This window comes from Cebidichthys violaceus, unplaced genomic scaffold, assembly GCF_023349555.1.
Source record: "Cebidichthys violaceus isolate CVI_PGR_0920_01 unplaced genomic scaffold, fCebVio1.0.p SCAF_13, whole genome shotgun sequence".
In the NCBI taxonomy this organism is placed as follows: domain Eukaryota; kingdom Metazoa; phylum Chordata; class Actinopteri; order Perciformes; family Stichaeidae; genus Cebidichthys; species Cebidichthys violaceus.
This window is the reverse complement of record NW_027176296.1, coordinates 11,905,010-11,927,365: the sequence shown is the minus strand read 5'-3', so window position 1 is coordinate 11,927,365 and position 22,356 is coordinate 11,905,010. Positions and strand designations below refer to the sequence as shown.

Sequence of the window (22,356 nt, the reverse complement as noted above, 5' to 3'; positions counted from 1 at the left end):
GTTTCAACTCTCTCTCTCACACACACACACACACACACACACACACACACACACACACACACACACACACACGCACTGACATTTCAGTCAAATAGGACACAGGAAGTTGTGGCTGGATATGGTTATATGGAACATTTCAAAGAGGAAAGAGTGTAAAGACTGTTGATCTAGAGATAAAACATGAGGTCTTTTGATGACTTTTGTAAACAGGATGAGTAACCCAGCTAGGTGGTGGTCAAGGGACGATAGCAGCTCACAGAAATAAAGCCTTATTGACAAGACAAGACATTTCAGTGAAAGTAATAATGTTGTTGTAATTGTTGTAGTATTATGTGGAAATTCATATATTACATGTTATCATCTTGATGGATCATATTTTGAAGTTCTAGAAACATCAAAGCTGCATGGATCCATTTTTGGCCACTAGGGGCCAGAAAGGCTCCACATCAGCCCAGACGTATTATTGTTTCATCTTGGAAGCATGTGTTGCTTCAGTTTATCATTCAAGGTAAAGCTAGTACTCTGAAATATTAGTGATCTATATATTTTCTTTTAAACAGTGCATTTATGAATATCCAAAATGTCAAACAAAGATGAAGAAGCATGATACAAATATGTACCGTCTCTTCCAGCTTTACCCTTGACACAGAACACAATCTCCACACACACACACACACACACACACACACACACACACACACACACACAAGAGAATAAATAAATGATTAAAAAAGTTGACTTATGAAGGTGATATTGATAACGTGTTAGCAAACCACTGCATGTTTACACATTCAGCTGTGACGCAGCAACATTATCATCACACTTGATTCAGAAAAACAAATGAAATGGATGCTAATGCTGTCTGTGTCTGCTGGACATATAAGTAAGCAACTGAAAACTCCTGTAACATCACAGCCTCAATGACTTTATAAGGAGATAATGTTGTGTTTCAGTTTGTTTCACTGCCTCCAAGTGGCCACACCCAAAAAAGCCACATCCTAAAAGTACTATGTAAGAAAAGGATAATTCAAACGTCACATTTTAAGTTAAAAACTCACTGACTTGTACAGACTGTTCATCTCATGGCATGTAAAGAAATGCTGTTCTTTACCAGCAGTGGATTGGACACATTTCTCTACATAAAGCCTGAGGGAACTGGAGCTGTCATGAAAGCCAGTCGCAAAGGAAGTCAAGTATGAAAGAAATTCAATCACGTTTCTTTTTTGGGTCAGCAAAACATCTCAGTGTATCACGCTTGTGTTCCTGCCTGTGTTGTAATGGACAGTAGCAGAGTTGCTCTAATCAAGGCTGAGGATTTGTGCTGAAACTGACATCCAGTGACCCCCATCAGAGCAGGATCAGTTTGTTATGAAGCCGCTGAATGATCGATGGAGCTCCTTTCATTCCTTACCTGCCGTTAGAGTTGAGCCACTCTGTGACAAATTATTCAGCTTCTGTCTGGAGGTGTGTTCAGGCTCAATCATAGTTGTCGTTGCCGATGCATTCGAGTGCCAAATCTCATGACCACCCTGCTTTCATTAGAATACTAGCAGGTTGGACTCCTGTACATCTCTTCACTACAAACCAAGTTGATAGGAAAACTTCAGCTATTCAGAACTCTGCCACCAGACTTTGAACAAAGACTAGGAAAAGAGAGCACATTACTCCTGTTTTAGCCTCACTGCACCGACTCCTTCTGACTTCTTAGATGCTGGTACTGTAACTGTTCCTAAAGTAGCCACAAGGGGTAATTTCCCAGCACCTGCTGGTTGGTTACTGGGTGTCTTGGAAAAAATTAATCATGTTTAGTCTTCTATGTGCTCTTTTCTTTATTATGGGGACTTCAAGGCAACAGAAAGCAAACACAGGGCTTTGCTGGCCGTCTTTGTAACAGGTTCATCTGACCATGACCAGCTTACTCTCAGTCCTCAGCTCATTTTGGGTTCACTTTTGACTCTTTTAGTCATTGCTGATGACACAGCTTTGCTGCATCTCACAGTGTCTCCGTCCCTCTGTCTGTCCAGATGAGCTCTGTGGGGATCACAGAGAACGTCAAAGGCGACATCAAAAAGTTTGAGGTGTGGTACAACGGCAGAGAGGAGGTTTACATCATCCAGGTATGTTGATGCCGCCGGAATGAGTATAACACAAAAAAACAACACAGCAAATATTTGATAAAAGTCCAAAAATCAATCTTACATGTAAAAGTTTACAATAGACTTGTCATAAAACTGAAAATTATACACTTTGATATTATTCAAAAGATTTCCTTAATATTTCATTTTGTTGTAGATGTTTTTTGGGAGGCATTCAGTGACCTTTACCACAGTCCTCCTCTTGGAGGCAGTGTTGTACCACACAGCTCTCCCACTGAACAGAAAAGCAGCATTGGTGTTAAAAAGCTCTCTGTGTATATTGCTTGATATGTGTGTGTGTGTGTGTGTGTGTGTGTGTGTGTATTCTTCCCCAGGCTCCTTCCATGGATGTGAAAAATATGTGGGTGTCAGAGATTCGTAAAGTTCTTACAGGCCAGCTAGAGGCGTGCAGAGGTACACACACACACACACACACACACACACACACACACACACACACACACACACACTAAATATCTCCCTCTTTATGTATTTTTTACCCCTTTCATAACAACGTACTTCAGTTCTAACTTGAAGCTGAAGGACAGGCACGTTTCTGTTAGAAGCCAAAAGATGAATGGATTCAGTTTCCAGTATACATATACTTATTTTGTTTCTGTTGAGTTTGAATGAAGTGCATTTTAAATTAGTGTTTCTGTCAATGGAGCACAAACAGCTGTTTCTTTTCACATCTAGCTCAGTGAATTGAGGGTTTCTTTTGATCAAACCAGAGTTGGTGATGGTTGAAACATTGGAAAGACGTAACAGGACAGAGTTTGAATGAAGTGTGTTTTACTACGATCAGCTTTGTAAAATGACTGTCTCTGTCGATGGAGTCCTGTAGCTTTGAGGAGAGCTTATTAATTGTGTGTTTTCTACGTTAATACATTTTAATAACTGTCCAAATACCTGTTGATTATATTATTACATATACACTTCAAAGCGTGTCACCTAGCATAGCGCTAGAAAAGGGGTGGAGATTAGCGTGTCACCCAGGTGTCATGATCCCATCACAAAGACAGAAGTCCTAGTGGGTGTTGGTGGGTTTGTTGTCCAGTGGAAAAAGGTTCTACATGCAGACTAGTTGCTGCTATTGTATACATCTTCACAAGTTCCCAGACATTTCCCAAACTGCTGTTTGTAAAACTTTTTAAAATTCCTATTCATATACTGTTTGATTTTCTATTCTATTTCCCCTTGAAAAGGCTCTGTCATTACTTCCTGCTGCAGCAACTCAATTTCTTTCTGTTATGAGGGTTTTCTTGTCACGCAGCAGCAGTATCTGGGAGTCGTCCTTCGCTCCAATCTGGTGATAGGCCCGTCATTCTCTTACCGACTGCCAAGTCTGTCCTCTTTCTAATACTGTTTATGAACATACCAACATAATTACAGTCTATTGAGCTTTTTTTGTAGTTGTCAGAAAGACACAAAGGCATCACAATATTTAGGACATGTACAGCAATACGAAGTGTCTTTATTTTGACAGTTAAAAACATTTGAGTCAAACTGATGAAAACGAGTGGGACTTTCATGTTAGTAACTATATGTATAGTCATTTTGATTAAAAACGTCATTCAACCTACAGTATATTTTTATGTATCATGTCTAAAATCATGTTAGTTCTTTGTCTCTTTTTTTTCCATTTGTGGCTCTAAACAGTGTGATGACATACAAGATGGGTCAAACAAACACGGGACTTTTAACCAGGAGACCAGTGTTTGTGTCCCACTGTTGAGTTATTAAGAAGTTATGTTAGGGATGTTTGTGACGTGGTTTCTGTCCTTATGTTGCGTTGCATTTTAGTTATTGTACGTACTTATTTGAAACCCAACGCTGGTGTTTTTCTAAATACAACTCAGTGGTTTTCGTTGCCTAAACCTCAGCAAGTTTTTTTGTTTGAACTCCTAGCATTAACCACAGGTGTTTACAGCGACCATAGTGGAGCGTCACAGTTTGACACGCTGGGCTACCCAGTGGCTTAGAAAGGGATGCTGATGGGTCTGACAAAGAGTCCCTATGTGACGAGTTGGAATTAGAACATGCTGGTAAATAGCGTATACAGTAGCTTAGAAATGTCATTTATAAAGTACTAATTTGTTTTTTTGTTTCTGGTTGTGGTGAGAAACGTAATCGCTGCCTGCTTTATGTTCACATGCAACATTTTTAATCAAATGAAGCGAATAGAATTTTTTTATATTACACCTCTCCCTAACCTAAACCAAGTGTTGTGGGTGCCTTAACATTCAACCATTCAAAATTGTTCATAATGATATGAATATGAGTTGTATTGCAACACTGGACATTTTGACATAAATTAATGACATTGTCAGTGAACATTTTACTGAAGGCATCAGTACCAACACTTTGACACAAGTAGAAATGTAAATTTCTCCTCATTATGTCGATGAGAAAACATAACCAACACTTGATTATGTTGCTGACAAAAAGTGTCTCCTGTTTCAAATGAGTTGCAGATAAACGTTATTTGTAACAGACAAGGTTCCATATAACGGATTACAGTGCATACAAAGAAGTCCAACCAACAGTGAATTTTTCTAATTTTTTAGATTAAACTAGACTATCAATAGATTAATCAATAATGGCAATACTTGTTATTAATAGTTGTAGCCCTAGTGTAAGAATAACACATAAATACACAAATGTATAGATGCTCTAATATAACTGCACACACACACACACACACACACACACACACACACACACACACACACACACAGTGACACACACCTCTCTCTGCGTCTCTGTCCACTGGCCTCCGTCCCCTTTCTCTCCCTGTGTGTTCCTTCCTCTCGCTTCCTCCTTGTACCAGTAAGCATCACTCGTCCACAGTTCCACTCTGTGGTCCTGACTGACAGGAAAACCACCCTCTGTGAGACGCACGCTCTACCCGTCTGACAACCCGCCTGTGTGGGAGTGTGTGTACCTGTCCCTACCTGTGTGTGTGTGTGTGTGTGTGTGTGTGTGTGTGTGAGAGCAGACTGACTAATAATACAGCAGCCCTGTCATGAAGCCTGGAGAGCAGAGGCTGTAGGAGGCTTTGACGGTCCAGTGCAGCCAGCGAGCGGTGTGTGTGATTTACACCTCTGACTCCATGTGAGAAGGGTGGGGGAAAGACAGAGAGGGAGAATGAAATTGGTGTGGGAAAAGGAGAGGGTGGAGATTGAAAGTGATGGGGGAGAGAAGAGAAGAGGGAGGCAGAATGATGGGTAGAGAGAGACAAAGAGACAGACAGAGAGAGGAGAGATGTTCAGGGTGGAGATGGAGGCTGAGAGGCAGCACAGAGGGAAAGAAGGAGGCTTGTGAGAGGAGGGAGGGCCGCATGTGAGGAGAAAGGAGGGTGGAGAGAGGGAGGATGAAGAGGAGCGCCGGTCAGCTCTGAGAGAATGAGAGAAAAGAGGAAGAGATGGATTATAATGTGAAATCCATCTGTACAGATGGAATACTCATTGAAAAGGAAAACCCAAAGTTGGGCGTTGACTCAAGGTCCATTCATTAGCTTTTTCTGGAGCTTTCAACCACACTTCAAGGTCTTCATCATCTTTTTGGGGGGTTCAAATTACTGTGTCTGGGCTCAAGAATGAACGTCCACTCATCTCTGATCTCATTGCCAACTGAGCACATTGAAGAAGAGCATGAGATGTTGTTGGAAAAAGCTTGTTAGTGAAAGCTCATCCTCAAACTATTTCCAAGGTCTGGAATGAATCGTACTTATGCCTACAAAAGGTAATGCACTGTAACTCATATACAACCCTCTTGCTTGGAGAGGAGGTCTGGATGAATGGATGGGTCAAACAAACCCAGGAGGCCACTGTTCATGTCCCGTGTGAAAGCAAAAGTCAACATTGACTCATTTTACGATACTTCAGTTATGTAACTTATGTACTTAGGTGCACAATTCCAAATTCAGTGCGTATCTATGATTGAGGGGTTGCCGCACTCTGGAGAGCAGCCAACGGTGCTAATAAACAGAACAAAGCAAACAGCAGTAACGGTGCTGACAGAGCTACAGTAGACTGTAAATACACTGTGTATTGCCATTGATGGCACAATTAATGAATTCACTAAATGTTAGAGTAAGTGAGGGGGACGCTAGCGAGCAATTTTTTCATTCCCAAGCATGAGACCTATAAAATATCAAATATTCACGACTGAAAATGTTCGTCATTGAAGCCAAGTGTTGTGCTATTGTAACATTGAAACAAATCACTCCAAATCATGTGTATTATACTGTCTTTTCTATCACTAAACATCTTTAGAATAAAGAAAGATATACTACAGGTCAAATAGTTGAAATCGGTCCTCTAGAGAGCGCTGTGGGGTCAGCGGGAGGCAGTCGTGTTGCCATGTATATACATGCAGAACATAACAGTGTGAGGGAAGTGGAAAACTGAAGAATGAACGTGTTTGTCATGTTCACAGTAACAAGCCAACACAATGCCAGGGGTTTGAAAAGAATGGACTGTTAGATGCCAGCCTGTGTCTGTAACTACTCCTCACCGCTGCCCCTGCTATGGATGTAACTGCTCCTCTCAGACTGTTGTTGGCTGCACGCGCCACAATGTGACCAGCCGTTATGAATAAAACATGGATGGATCCATGATGAGAAAATATATCCATTTTGCTGAATACAATATTTGGAGCATGTGGAATGGCTCCATGCTGAGTCTGCATTTGTGCGACAGCTTCATTGGTCACTTGGAATGGGAGGCGACAGGCGGGATCATTCGCAGAGCTGGGTATCTCACTTACGTGAGCTATGCATTTGGCCGTGGCTTTGCCTCACCGTCTGCAGTTATTTTACTAGATCTTTCTCTGGAGGTTTCTTGTCGCACATCAGTCCTGTGGCAGGCCGGACCTGTTAACGTTGCATTTATGAAGCCTCTTGTTTAGGTATGGGTTGATATGCGATGCTGTGTCCCCGGTGACTTCAGTGTTGCAATGTCTTTTAGAAGCCGGTAAGTGATTTCTATCGGGGAAATAAACACAGCTTAGTTGACGCAGCAGTTTGGGCGATTTAATGCAAGATTACTCAGAAATGTTGGAATGGAAGGAGAGGTGAAGCTTTTTAGTGTAAAAGATGTGATCGCAAGATCCGAAGCCCAAAAATGGAGTTTAACTTCGCATTATGACTACTGCTGTTAATATATTGGAGGCAATTGGAACCTCTCGTCTGCCTTCCCGCTTTATCACCATAGACTGCATATAAGAAGTGGACGTAGTTGTCGTGACTTCACCCATTGGTTTGTGGACTGCGGTTTTGAAGCCTTGAGTTTAGCCTTTTTGCCGTCACCATCTTGTTTTTTGTATCCAGTGAATGAAAGTGATCATATTTGAGCTGCAGATAAATAACGCTATGGTAGACCCGCTGCATACGACTCTGGTAGCGACGAGTTAATCACAAGGTAGCCCTGCCTCTAAAGCATACCCTGCTTTATGGTCTATTTGACTGTAAATGGGACTATAATTTACGAAATGAACACCATGCTGTATTGTTGGATGATGACTGATCACTCTCAGTAGGAGTTGATCCTTTGGGACACAGACTCTGTCTGATCTCTCCTTAATTATTACCAAGTTGTCTGAGTTGCCGACCTTAATCATTGAGGCGGCAGACCAGAGAATGCTTAGATGAATGATTTCTGGAAAAGTCACAGGGATAATTGTCAAAGAAACAATGCAACGGTTTGATGAACAGTAAAACGTAATGTCTCTCTTGTGTTCACAGAAGCCAGCCAGCTTAACATCTACCCCATGAGGTCAGCAACCAAGTTCATCTCACAAACTGCAGCATGATGTAATGAATCTTCTCAAGTAAAAAAAAACTAACATAAGAGTTAAAAAAAACGGTCCCTGTGCTCCATGTACTGCAGGAATGTGCGTAAGATGGCGCTGAGGCAGTCCGATTCATCGAGTCCAGAGTCTGGCTTCAGGAGAACCAACCCCAGCCCCAATATGAGGCAGAAGAGAGGTGAGAGGTCCCTTTAGAACAGACTCCAACCAAAATAACTCTTTATAAATGTTCCGTTGTTATTTCCAATTTCTTTGTAGATGAACAGTTATAAACTGTAGATGGGAAATTAAGTGTGATCCCTTTAGGCTGCTGATTGTAGAGTTTTCTGTTAAAACATAGTGTAGAAATAAATAAAAGGCCAGATGAGACAGCCCTTTCTTGGTCATTTTCAGCCACAAAATCGGTCTGTTTCCGTCCAAGCAGCGCTGGAACATCGTTCATTAGTCGAGACTGAATAATTAACGGATATAAAAACAAAATAACCACCGTAATATTTTCACTGTTTACTAACCCTGTTTTCCAGCGTGCTTGTGGCACTGAATGTGACACACCAGGAAAAAAAAAGGCATACTGGTCTACTGCCAAAGGAGGCAGTAGGAAAAGGAGTCTGTCGCCTATTTATAGCCATATATAATGTATACGTACTAATTTTGTGGCTTTTTTATTGGCAAAAGGGAATTAGTTTTTCTGTTTTCTTTTTGTTTTTTCTCCACTCCAGCCCTGCTCTTACTCAGAATTGGCTTTGAACACCACAAACACACACACACACACACACACACACACACACACACACACACACACACACACACACACACACACACTCACACTCACACTCCCCACTCTTCCAATCCCTACTGCTCGTCTGAAGGTAAAGGTTAGGGACAGTTGACAGAAGCTGTTGTTTTTGGTCTCACCCCGCAAATGGGTGCCTGGCCACTATTACAAAAGCAACTGTCCCAACCCAAACCTGTCTGCTCACATCCATTCACACCTTCTCTCTCTCTCTCTCTCTCTCTCTCTCTCTCTCTCTCTCTCTCTGTCTCTCTTTCTCTCTCTCCACCCCTCCTGCCACTCTTTACTTCAGTCCTCTCTCTCTCCTACCCACTCCTTTGTCTTCTCTTTTTTCTCCTCTGCTGTTTTTTTTTTTTACCACACCATCTCCTCTCCTTTCCCTTGCTCCATTCTGCCTCTTCCCTCCCCTCCCTGCATCTTATTTCTCTTCTTAGACTGTTTGTTTGTATTGATGATGATGCATTTAAGCGACTGAAGGAAAGATAATTGTTTATTACAACAGATGATAATAAAGCCTAGTCTTTGGTGCTTAGACTCTGAGGGCAGATTTGTAATTGCAGCAAGATAAATCCCCCAATGGAGTCCAGACTGGTGTTGGTGGCTGATGATTCTGCTCAGGCTAATGAGGCTGATGTGACTGATGAGGCTGATGAAGTTGATGAAGCTGATGAAGCTGATGAAGCTGTTGAGGCTGATGAGGCTGATGAGACTCATGAGGCTGATGAGGCTGATGAAGCTGTTGAGGCTGATCAAGGTCATGAGGCTGATGGAGGCCGATGGAAGCTGAAGAGGCTGATGAAGCTGATGAGGCTGATGAGGCTGATGAGGCTGATGAAGCTGATGAGACTGATAAATCTGCGACGACTGGGCGGTGATAGAGAGGTGGAGGGGCGTGAAGACACTGAGACAAAAAGAGACAGCAGTAAGAAGATAACTCCCACTAGAGCTGCAATACACACACACACACACACACACACACACACACACACACACACACACACACACACACGCTGAGCAGACAGGAACACTTTTCATTGACATCTCAGCGCTGGTCAGCTGCTTCCCTCTGATGATTAACACACACAAACACACACATGAGTCCTAGATGTGTCAGTATTTGTCAGATTATTCAGGAGGTGTCGGCTTGTCAGTGTGTCGAGACATGTGACGCTGTGTGTTTGTGCAAAAGGTTTTAGTGTTTCTAGTGCAGTGAAAGAGCAGGGATTTGAGCCATCGTTCACACCTGATATTAAACTGTGATCTGCATCTGGATATTCTATAACAAATGATGCCATTGTATTTTTATACCAGGCTGGAAACATGTCTATTTCTGCTGTAAGGTTGGGAATTTGAACAGGGAGGTCTATGGAGATTGACTAGCTGTTGGAGCCACACTCAAGTTTCCATTTGAAGAACTCCATTTTTGACCAATACCGCGATGTCTTCATTTGTCAGCCCCAGAGGTTGCCACTTGGTTTCAACCAGTGGTGTATCTGTCATTCAGAGCAGGGGTTTTCAAAGTCTGACACTGTGCCATCAGGTTGCTTTTTTAGATTCTATATATTTACCATTTGGCAAATTAGCACCGTAATAACCAAACTATCGAAGCATACATGGACTATACAGCCTCTGGTTAGTGTCACAGTGAACACACAGATGGCTAACATAAACTATAGGCCGACGCCACACGTGAAGATTATAAGAGATACCTTTAACCTGAAGTTACTGAAGTTCCCTGGCTGTAAACATTTCTTTCTATATTTTGTATATTTATCAATTTAGATTTTCTCTTTGCAGCTCATATAACATCACATTTTTAATCTTCTAATGGGGTTTTTAAGTTTTAGTGAATCATTAAGGAACAGAAACAGAAACAGCCACTTAGAAAATTCAATGTGATGAACTTGTTCGGCATGTCTCCTACCGGTAGATTTTATTCAGCCACAATTTATCACTGATGCACTGAGCAGTTTGGCACATTTTCTGAAAATGAAAGAAAAGTGACAAAAGAACTACAAACATACAAACTATTGGGTAGCGAGAAAGAAAAGTGTTGAAACTCGTGTATCACATGGGCACCAATATGGAATATTTCACAAGGCCTTCTCTCCTTCTTCCCCTCTGTACTAAACCTTGCTCTCTCTCGCTTTCCCACTCAGTCGATGCTTCAGCCGGCCAATCAGGCCACTTGGCTGCTAACGCTAGGAAACGCTTCACCTTGCAGGGGCTTTCCAACAGGAGGTCTCTTCCAGCAGGTAACAGCCCTATGCAAGCGCTCACTTACGTGATCATCACCATCACTGGCATCTCCGTCAACATCGTCTGTTCTTTGTTGCCTTCATCTGTCGTCATCGTGATAACGGTCATCATCCTGCACTTCCGCATCATCTACCTTGCCTCTGTCCATTCTTCAGTCTCCACTCTCCAGTCACAGAACTGCTCTTGTCCTCGTCTTTCTCTTCCTCAAATGTTATAAAGATTTCTGTGCCGGCAGATATCTCGTAGTTGTCGCTCTGTACGACCCACCGCTCGCAGCGTGTCAGCATAATGAAGGCCACATCTCCCTCCACTCTTTCTCTGCTTTTATCTGCTCACATCAGTTCAATTCAGGAAAGAGACGAACGGAGAGCTGCTGAAGAGACAGCATGTGAAGATAGGGAGACAGCAGGAGATGGACAGAATGATAGAAAGAGAGAGTCTTCCAGAGTCTTGGCACTGGTGACACCACGGCAAAGCTAAATTCTGCGGTGCAGCACTGCGCTAAATGTCACCATCTAATATTCAAGCCCCTTTTGACATTTGGAGACGTATTAACATTTTTGGAGGCCGTGATTTCAAGTTCGGCTTTCCGCGTCGCAGCATTTTGGCCAGTCTTTAAGCCACACATGCCCCTAATGAGACTGATAAGTGAGGAATGGTGAGGAAGGAAGTAAAAAATAAAATGCTGTAGAAATGTATTTCATAGAACTTCTAACTACAAATGAAATTCCAAGTGGAAAAATAGTACATTTTATTTATCTTCAATGCAGAGAGAACCAAGCCTGTAATGGAATACGGCTTATATTAGAGACATTATTTCCTGTGTTAAGAATATATTTGTTTGTAATTTCTTATCTTATCTGCTCCTATTTGCTTCAATCTCAACACTTCCTCCATGTGTACGCATTGTCTTAATGAATTCACTCTAGTGTACATTTCCACACCACTAATTTCATCAGTATAACAACAGAGTTACATCAGTCCAACCACTGTGTTGATCTGGGTTTCTCTAGAAATAATGTGTGGGTAACACACACCATATAACCTTAAAAGTGGTTCATTCCCGCCTCCATTTCTATTGTAACTTGTCAAATATGAGCAAAGTGCCAAAACATTTTCTTTAAAAGTAATGAAGAAATGTATCCGTTCACAAATTGTAGTATTGAAACTTCCTGCACATGTTTCTCATTAAAAGCCTCTTTCTCTAGAAATCTGCAGAATGCTTGCGTTTGACAGTAGCTCAACACCAAATAAGAGAACTGCCCTTTTCCAAGCAGTTTCCAATGACTTATCAGACAGTTCTGTGTAACAAAACATCTGGCTCGTCGGTTTAGCATATTGGTGAAAATGACATGACTGTTGTTGTACAGGTGGAATAAGTGTAAATGTAAAGGAGGAAGACTATAAGGCCAAAGGTATGTGGACATCCCTACATTTTCACGATTTTGGTAGGAAGATCTTTTATTGGCCTGCACAGAGCCCTGAACCAGATTGTATCACCCCACATCAGGACCACAGTATCAGACCACAGTAATGCACTTGTGGCTGAATGGGAGCAAATCCCTGAAGCCATGTCCAACATCTGCTAGAAAGCTTAATACTAGAAAAGTGGAGGTTGTTATAGAAGAATGTCTGTGGTTTTGAAAGCTATTTCAAATTCCTGGCATCCTAGCAATTTGTAAAACCAGCCTCCTCTTTATCTTCTAGAAAAGCAGTTTCTTCTTCCTAGAATGAATTCATTGTACTAACATCTATAGGTCTATTGCAGTCAATGACCAGAACATACAGAACTTAGACATTGCTCATTACTTTAACTTAATTCTTGCACTCAACACTAACAATCAGTCATCTCATCTCTATTATAATGACTGGATATATATTTAGTCCTCATTAAGTAGCTACACAGTCCTGAGCGCTGCAGAGTCGTTGGCTGGTGAATAGACTCACCATTAACAGGAGTGCTCCCTGCAATAAGCCCAACGTGTTAGATCTCTGAAGAAAGGAGTGGAATCAAGGGCCACTCTGTCTGCTCCGTCCTGTGAATTGCGAGCACTCTGACATTCTGACTCGGGAGTTAGAGATAGGTGGAGTTCAACCTGCAGGTTATCAACATGGTTAACCCCAGTCGTTTACACTGATGTCAATAGGTGGCTAGTCAATTGATGTAAAACGCCCTTAGAAATAAGTGAAAGCTGCAACACTATATTGCTGCAGTGCTGTTGGGTAGAGTACAATTTAACGTCCACGCTGAAGAGGTAGAGTGGTAAAGTCTCATTTTGTGAATTGTCATCAAATTGTCATCTGCTTGATTCTGTCTAGTTCTAATCTACTAATTATGGGAGCCCTGAGAGTCGATATGTATCCCTGTATTATCATGCGGAGAGGTTTTAAAATATATGTCCCTGAGATTCATACTACCACCTCGACAGAGCGCGATTCAATTTCTTTTGTGCTCAACAGCTGAAAAATCGAATAGAAACAATGTCCAATGAAAACTGTTCAGTGTGTTCTCTGCACTACTCAGATCAATTGAAATAGTGTGTGTAGAGGAAAAAAACATTCACTTCCATTGTATTGTTTACTTTATTATTTGGTGGATGTTACTCTTTAATGTTCAACTTGCACTTTAAGAAATATATAAGTTAACACTTCAAGCAGAATCAACTATCTACTAGTTCACAATCCATCTTCTAAAACACCTTGACCAAAAAATCAACTCAAGGGTTTACTTACTAGCTTTATATGGGGCTTTCAATTGCATCTCATGGTCATTCACACAGGCTGGATGGAGTTTGCATTGGATTTATTATACAATCGTCCTTCCCTATACGACCACTTGTTATCACATGACCAAAGTTTCATACTTAGTTGTTATGGAGATGTGACTTCAGCAAACTCCATCCACTGAGGAAGACCTTCAGATGAGGTTGAAAGCTGCGATGAAAATAGTAAGTGGAACTTGAGATATTTCCTGCTTCCTCTTTCCATTTGCTTGTTGTTTCATGGATTTCACTTGTCTCTTTTGAAGTAATTTGTAATTGTTTGATAAGTGTTCAGGATAAACTTCCATTAGTATTATTCTTTATTATTTAGGTGAAAAGCTGCTCTCCCCTTGTTTTTTCTTGCATTTCTAATCTATATAACCCCCGTCTCTCTGTCCCTCCTCCTCGGCTTCATCTATTTCTCTCTTTCTGTCTCCACGGCTCCTCCTCCCTCCCGTCCCCTCTCCGGCTGTAGAGCCTGCTGCTAAGGAAGCAGTGGTCACCCGCCGCTTCTCTCTCGCCTCCTCTCTCACCTCCTCTTCTTCCTCCTCTTCCTTCGCCACACGACGCACAAAAGGTATCTGACAAAGTGTTCCGGCCTCCACGTTTTGTTATTTCTGTATTCCCTTGCTTTTACACTCTTAAGCGCTTCACGTTCACTAAACACACAGCAGACTAATGAATGTACACAAAGTTGTGCAGCTCAAACAGGTAGAAAAGTATTTATCCCACTGCATTGCTAGATTATTATTAGTTATTTCAGTCATGCAGTGTTGAATGAAAAGGTCGTTAAAGTAAGACTTTTATTCTAACTTAAGATAATTTAATGGAAAAAAAGGCCAGCATGAAGAAAATTTCTTCGGCTGTTACCTTAAAGTACAACTGGAATTAAAATCTGCTACATCATACACATAAATTACATGACTGTGCTGTCTTTTGAGAAAACAAAAATCTGTTTCCAAAAATGAGAAATTAATGTTTTTGGAGGGTTCATGAAGATATACAACCTATTGTACAGTAAGGTTATACAGTTATACAGTATACATAAGGTTTATGCAGTATGTCTCAGTAGGATGAATGTTACTTACGTATATATAATTTCAAAGTAGAAAAACGTTTTGACAACAAACATACAGCCAATTAAAGATGAGAGAACAGTGTTTAGGTGGGTTTGCCCTTCAGTACCTTTTCAACAAGCGTTTTGTGATTTCATACATTTTCACGTCATTCATGACCAAAACACACACACACACACACACACACACACACACACACACACACATTAAATATGTAGTGAGGAAACTGTGTGTACATATAGAGTGGAGGCATTTCCTTATTACCCGCTTACTGCTCTGTTAAAATGTATGAGATGCATAGAGAAAGTAAAGCCTTTGACGAGAATGAAAACAATATTAAAGAAAAAGAAGCTGCAAATGAGTGGACGTACATATTCTTTTAAAAAAGCAACGGTAAGGAAACAACAATTTTTATAAGCTGACATTTGGAATGCAGGGTGACATTCAAAGTGGCAATAGAAGTGCAATTTACTATAGGAATATAGATTCCTACCAGGCAGAGGCAGGGGAGGAATTAAAAACACCAGAAGAGCGATATTGAAGTTTCCCCTTGAACTGTTTCCACTCAGTCCGTTCTCTGCTTTTATTGTATTTTTTCCCTACTGCAGTCGGCAGTGTTTCAATAAGTTCCGACCGATGAGAACGCCGCGGGTCACGTTGGTGGTAAAATGCTCAGTGGTGTTGGGAATGTGGCTCTAGCTTTTTGGCCTCTGATTTTAATCCTCATCCAACGTTGGCACTAATATCAAGGAAAATATAATACTTCACTGGTAAAATAAAAGCACACACAGCGGTACTACTGTACACAATATTATGTTTAGAGTGCATAGATAAATTAAAACTTACCTCACATGCCTTGTGGCCAAAATGAGTATTACAACAGCAATTACAAAATAAATGTACCTGCTACATGGATGAAAAAAGTCACTTTGTATAATGGTCCTGGAAATGAAACATCTTAGATCAGACTTACTAAGAGGTCACCAATTTGACCAGTAAACAAATGATGACATTCACCAAGTTAATTGGCTTTTACATAGAAAATGATTTCTCATGTCACCGAAGGAAAAGCACAGGTGTCAATAAAATGTGTATAAATGTATATTTTGCACAAGGAAATAAAACCAGTTTAAACTACGACATACTTCATTTCTCAAATTCATTTTTACACCGTCACACCAACTTACATTTATGCCAAGTGTATGGATATCCAGCAAATGCTTTATTTAAAGTTTATGAGAAATTAAATGAGTCACAGAGAATTTGTGTTGAGTCTCCTGATAATCATTAAGACATGGCGATTAACATTCAACAGCAAAAAGCTGTTTAAAAAGGACTGCTGCAGTGAGAACACTTTTTGTCTTCACATCTTCCTCTGTGTACCAGATGGCAATCGTGGCATGAGAACTGAGACTCTTTTCATAGTCTGAATGAAGTCATCATGGACATTTACGAAACGTACACCTATGTCTGAATGACGAAAGCCTTCACTTTAACAGATGGAAGCTCAATGTTACAGATGTCATGTCTAAAGGGGGTTTGGGATTAATGCTGTGTGTCTGCCTTCTTTTTCAAATGTCAGTATCTAATAAAGCTTCTGGTTGCATGTTCTGTCCCCCGGCCAGGTCCCCTGTCTGCTAGCATAAAGAGCAAGAGACATGAGATTAAGAGTGATCCCACTCCATTTGGTTATGAAGGTACATGAACATGCAGAGAATCGTCATGTCTGTAATGTGCAGGCTCTGAGCATGCTGGGCCTCTTTGGTTTATTAGGCACAACCTGTGTGTGTGGTATGTTTTTTATGTGTGGTATGTGTGTGTGCACGTGTTATTGTGCTTGTTCTCTTCCGTTTCTTGCCTGCCTCGTGATTTGTGACGTGACGTTTCAAAGTGCATGAGCATCGAATAAAGGGAGTTTCAGGTGAAGTGTGTAGGTGTGGTTTTGGTGTTGCGTTTCGGCTCATGGACTACTTGGTTTGATGTCTGCATGGGTAGTGTTAGATAGAGAGTTTATTTCTTTTGATACATACACCCTCACTTTTAAACTTTGTTTGTGGGTGACGATGTGGAGCGGCGATCATGATGAAAAGGATGGTATAAAGCGTTTGGCTTCCCTCCAGATACTTTGCGTGGTGCTATGGCTGCAGTCAGGAAACGCCAGAGCATGACTAGCAGCACTGCTGCTGCTGGCGGCACCTCAGCTGTCCCTAGATCCACCTCGCAACCAGGTAACGGCAGAGAAGGACTCCTCTCCTATACTTTGTATGGTTTGAGTTTCCATATGTTTCTGAGTTTATTTTGGTAAATAATAGTTGTCTTATTTGGCTCACTGTTTTATTTTTCTTGTGATGTGTAACTTCAACTTCTTCTTCTTCTTCTCAAGAAATAGTTCTCCAAAACAATCTGTTGGAATGCAACCTCTAGTTCCATCTCAGCCTTTGAGCAGCCATGACCATCAAATGACTCCAAACAGCATGTGCAGCACTGTCCAAGTGTTATGCAGCCAAATCACCGACAATGTTCACATCCACACTTATATTCCACTATTCAGAATATGAGAATGTTCCCAATTTAATATGGGTGATGTAAACAGATGTTCACTTTGGATGTTCGGACTGGAGTATTTTCAGTTTAAGACATGCGATGTGGTTATTCAGGGTTAACATGACTGTAGTTGAAAAAAAGGAGGTTTTAGGAGAATGCACGGCTGCATGTACCAACGACTTGGAAGGAATTTTGTCTTTTTCAGAATAAGGGCAAAAAAACGGAATATTTTGTGCATGTGAATGTAGTCAATGCGCTTTTTAACAACATAGGTCATAGGTGCTAACCCTGTGGTTACGTTCAGACAACTAAAGCATGTTGGATGAAGTTAGAGAAAGATCGTGGTCGTCATGGTTAAAAGAAGGCGCTGACTGTGCTCGAACACCATGAATCACTGACAGCTGGTGATGGGTGGGTGGGGCTACGGGCACACAGGGCTTCTGGCACACTAGCACGGTTGTTGTCTAGCTTGGTGTGCTAAGCTTTGACTCAAAGTGTCGAAGATGGTTGCATTTACCCAACAACTCAATCAGAAAAGCAAACAAACTCCATCCAACAGCTCAGCTCAGCTTGGCCCCCTAATCTAACTCCTAAAGGTGTGTTCACACCAAACGCGGCGCTAATTATTTGTGCGAGTAGATTACATACAAAGTCTATGCACAGACGCGATGAGACTGGACTGACGCGAATTGGCGATGGCGCAATTGACGCAAATGAGGCTTTTCATTTGCGCGATTCGCCTGAGTTGAAATATTTCAACTTTGCCGAAAATATTGCGTGACACTGTGGTGCGATAGCCTATCAGCGTTGAGATGCTCCTCCAGTCATCACTGACGTCCTGCCATTGTTGAATCAGGAAACAAATACTGAACCAGACAAGATGGCGTTTAGTTTCTCGGGATATCTGGGACTTCCACAACAAGTACTAAGCAGAAATAGAGGTTATTTTTTACATGGTTGATGGCAGAAATAAATGGCGGACAGTTTAACGGCTTCCAGGGTGATTAGCCACGCCCTCTCTCCAGCACGTTTGGCGCGAATGCCGCGATTCACATGAATCAACAAATGGTCCCCGGCGAGTGAACGCGGAGCTTATGACGCGATTAGCGTTTGGTGTGAACGCAGCATAACAATAAAATGCAACATTGTTTTTGTTATTGAAGTTACAGATGCAAATTTCAATAAATTGACTCTTGGTTTCACACAGGACATGAACAGTGGCCTCCTGGTTTGTTCTACCATCCATTCATCCTGACTTCCTATAATGAGAAACTTATTTGTGATATGTCAAAAACAAATGCAATCCAGGAGAAAATAGTCTTGAAACATATTTGAGAATGTAGTTTTGTTTTCTGGGAATATCATTTCTAGGAAAGCAGGCTGAGCTTTCATGATGATGTAAGACAAATGACTGAACTGCACAGCAACATTGTTTTTCTGTCAATGAAGAACCATCGCCTGCCAAGTAGAAAGTAGAAGAATAGTAGTACCCCCCCTTGTTTATGAGTACATTTGGGTGGTTAATAATATGTATTGATTCCATTCAGGCTGGGCCCAGAGACGGCTCCCTTCCATGGACACGGACGACTTTGAGACGATCCCCTCCAGTGCAGAGGAATCCTCCAACTCATCAGAAGAGGAAGACAACAATAAAAATGTAGGTGACGCTCACTTTGGCTATCAAATGACGTGAAGTTAAACCTGTACATGACCTGGAGCATTACTGGGCTTATACTTTATATATTGTATTTAATAGTGAAACTGAATAAAACTCAAAGTTTAAAATGTTTTGATTCTGAAGTAAATCAAAACAGTTCAGTACCACTCAACATCCTGGTCCTGCTGAGTCACATCAGCTCATCGCATTCTATCTTCACCATCCCTCCACAGCTCTCCACTCATCCCTCGTTCTCTCTCCGCTCGTCCTTTGCTTTCTCCTCTTTTTTGACAAAATCACCCTTTGATCCCCGCTGTTTAATTATTTCCCGTGGACATATGTCTCGTTAGCAGCGGGCACTGAAGGCTTGACATTTAAAAAACGAGGGAGGAGAGACGAGAGATGCTGCACAGGTCTGCTGGGTACGGCAGCCTTTCCAGATCCATTATCATCTCTGTGATGTATCGTAGATAGCTACACGCACACACACACACACACACACACACACACACACACACACACACACACACATAACATGTTAGTGGCACACACAGGGACAAATTTTTTGCAACATTTGATAGAAGTCAAATTAAAACATTTATGTTTATCAACAGGAAAAAAATGTTCATTCAATCTCTACTAAAATGAGCATGCTAACCAGCTAGCCCTGAGTCACTGTAGTGTCCAGTCTGTCCATTTGTTTATTTAATTAAACCCAAAGTGCCAAAAAAGAGTTCTTGTATTTTCGCCCCTGTGAGGAGAGCGAGCGGCGGATCGGGGAGAAAACACTGACGGCTAACGTAAACTGAAGGCCGACGCCTCAGGTCAAGCTCATAAGATAGCAGTGCTAGCTTGGTTGAACTTTGTGTATCCTGCCCTGCTGTTAGTATAGTTGTCTTGTCTATTTTATAACTGATGACTGTAAAATTAGATTATACCAGAATCAGAACCGTTTATTTGCCAATGTATGTTGCACACACAAGGAATTTGACATGGTGGATGGTGCATAACATTAAACAGTCAACACAGTGCAAAAAATAGAAACATGTTAAAATTTACAATAAAATAAAATATAGTGCACAAACAAACAGATAACAGGACTATAAACAAGTATGATGTAAGTGTAATGTAAAAGTGTCAAGTATATAAACAAAGAAACATAGAAGTGATGTGCAGGGGAGTGACCGGTTATTAAATTGTCCTGGGGATGACAGAGTCAGTGGGGGTCCCGGGCTTTGTTGATGAACCCAACTGCAGCTGGGAAGAAACTGTTCATGATGGACCGCAGCCTCCTGGGGTATGGTTTCTCTAACAAATTATACATGGTTGATGGCAAAGCATATTAACCAGGTCTCACTTAATTACCATTACTTTCTTACCATTACCTTCAGCTCATATAATCTGCTACAGGTGACTTTTGTCATTTTAACCAGCTAAAGTGATGGTGAGCTGGTTAGTTAAGAAACACCCTGGAACCAGATCCAAAATGGACCTGGCTAGACGCACAGTTTGACTCAGTCGTTTCTCTCTGCAGGGTGACAGCGGTCGTTTCCGGGTGCAGCTGACCTACGAGTCTCGTGAAGGCCGAGACCTGTCTCTGGAGGCAGGAGACCTGGTCCAGTTTGTGGAGGAAGCGGAGAGCGGACACTGGTGAGTTCCAGTCGGCTCCATGGTAGAACTGTGGGGTGTCGGCCCGCTCACTGTTTCCCTGGTTCCCTGACTCAGCACTATACTTGAAATCTGGCTGAGTGGGTCTCCATCTACCAGTTCAAACTCGCCTTGTGTCTAAATAAAGGCGCGAGAACACAAACCTACCAGGTTGTTCTCAGAACAGCATCACACAAATAAGACCAAAATAAACTGACATTGCATTGTACTTTATTTAGGGCACTCGTCTTCACTCTGTCTGCCCTCAATAAACTATAATTGCAGTGCAAGTTCTCTGTTTCTACTCTCATTTGCGGAATGTGTTTTTTTTAGTCGTCCTAAAGAGTTTATATTTTTGGCTCATGATTCTTTACAGAAGACTTCTATTGTTGGATCACATTCTCCATGGCAGCAAAAGGACCGCAGTTTGCCTACTACCGAGTCTTTCTCTTCTGTTTTCTGCTTACGTTCACATTTGTCCTTTAGGCCCTGTATACTCAGCATTTTGTTGTTGAAAACTTGACTTGTTAATATCTGTGTACCTGAGTCTTTACGATTGGCTGTGGTCTGTTTATAAAGAGAATGGAATGAATGGAGGCTGAGGCCAGTTGTGACAGTATTCAGGTTATATTACACCCAGCTGTAGCACCCACAAAATCCATAATTTAACGATATCATCCAGCTGCAGAGCTGGAGACAAAACTGTTACAGCAATAAATGCAACCGATAAAGAGAAATGATGTACATATTAGGGCTGTTAAAATTGGCCAAAAATAATGTTTGAGGATTCCCTCTTAATAAACAAAAAGGTTCGAACTATTGTAATATGTATTTTTGCTCATTACGTCCATGACACTGAGTGCTAACTGGCCTTGAGCGACGCAGCACTGCAAAGCACGTGCTGAGCTGAACTTTGTCGGACACCCTGTTTGTATTTATTCCTCGGCTGATTGGTGAGGTTAAAATGAGGAGTCATCTATGCGATACCTCCTCATTTCACTACAAAGACCTGAATAAGGTGTCAGCTGGCAGAAGGGAGCTGAACGTTTCCTACTTGCTATTGACAATATTGTACATTCTTTCCAGTAAATATGAAATATAAATACAATAAAAAGCTTGTGTTTTCTATTTAAAAGTGTGAATCAGAAGATAGCAAGTACTACCCTCCCATCTTTTACGTCTCCAGCCTGATCAGGAGCACACAGCTGATCGGTACGTGGTTTGTTTGCATGGCGTAACGTTTGCCGTGAGGACACCGTGTCCCCTCTCTGTGGTCGGTTGCTGTTGAATTATTCCTCGTTCAGCTTGACCTAACGTTACATTTCTTCATCTCGTTAGCTTCAATGAATGTGTTTGTGTTAAAGTCAAACCTGTGAGTCTCTGTCGTGGTCTCTGATGTTCTGTACATGAACACAGATAGATAGAGTTGGGTCATATAGTGACTTGTAGCTCCTAAGAACGTCACACAAATATCTGGCCTCTAAATATTGGACCACTTGCTATTGTATTGTAGCCACTCACTAACGGTCCATTTGTTTAGGTTACATTCTCCATATTTGGAGGGTTTATGCTCTTGCACTCCTCCGTACTTCTGTACATCACCATTGTTTACAAACTGTAAAAAGATCTAGAAATAAAAAGAGAAATAAATGTACTTATGACTTCTGGTGAC

The 22,356-nt window shown here is 41.5% G+C and overlaps 1 protein-coding gene across 6 annotated transcripts in view; it reads left to right on the top strand.

Moving 5' to 3' along the window:
• mcf2l2 (MCF.2 cell line derived transforming sequence-like 2) overlaps window positions 1-22,356 on the top strand; it is a 113,966-nt gene that overhangs the window by 85,174 nt on the left and 6,436 nt on the right. For 3 of the 6 annotated variants that reach the window (XM_068707748.1, XM_068707749.1, XM_068707747.1), the window contains 10 exons: window positions 2,025-2,117; window positions 2,471-2,549; window positions 7,882-7,912; window positions 8,027-8,124; window positions 10,899-10,994; window positions 14,236-14,337; window positions 16,462-16,533; window positions 16,957-17,064; window positions 18,928-19,037; window positions 20,572-20,687. In XM_068707748.1, coding sequence (XP_068563849.1) covers window positions 2,025-2,117; window positions 2,471-2,549; window positions 7,882-7,912; window positions 8,027-8,124; window positions 10,899-10,994; window positions 14,236-14,337; window positions 16,462-16,533; window positions 16,957-17,064; window positions 18,928-19,037; window positions 20,572-20,687 — 905 coding nt within the window. The remainder of the gene's footprint in view (window positions 1-2,024; window positions 2,118-2,470; window positions 2,550-7,881; window positions 7,913-8,026; window positions 8,125-10,898; window positions 10,995-14,235; window positions 14,338-16,461; window positions 16,534-16,956; window positions 17,065-18,927; window positions 19,038-20,571; window positions 20,688-22,356) is intronic. The other 3 variants (XM_068707753.1, XM_068707752.1, XM_068707750.1) reach the window with 2 other exon arrangements.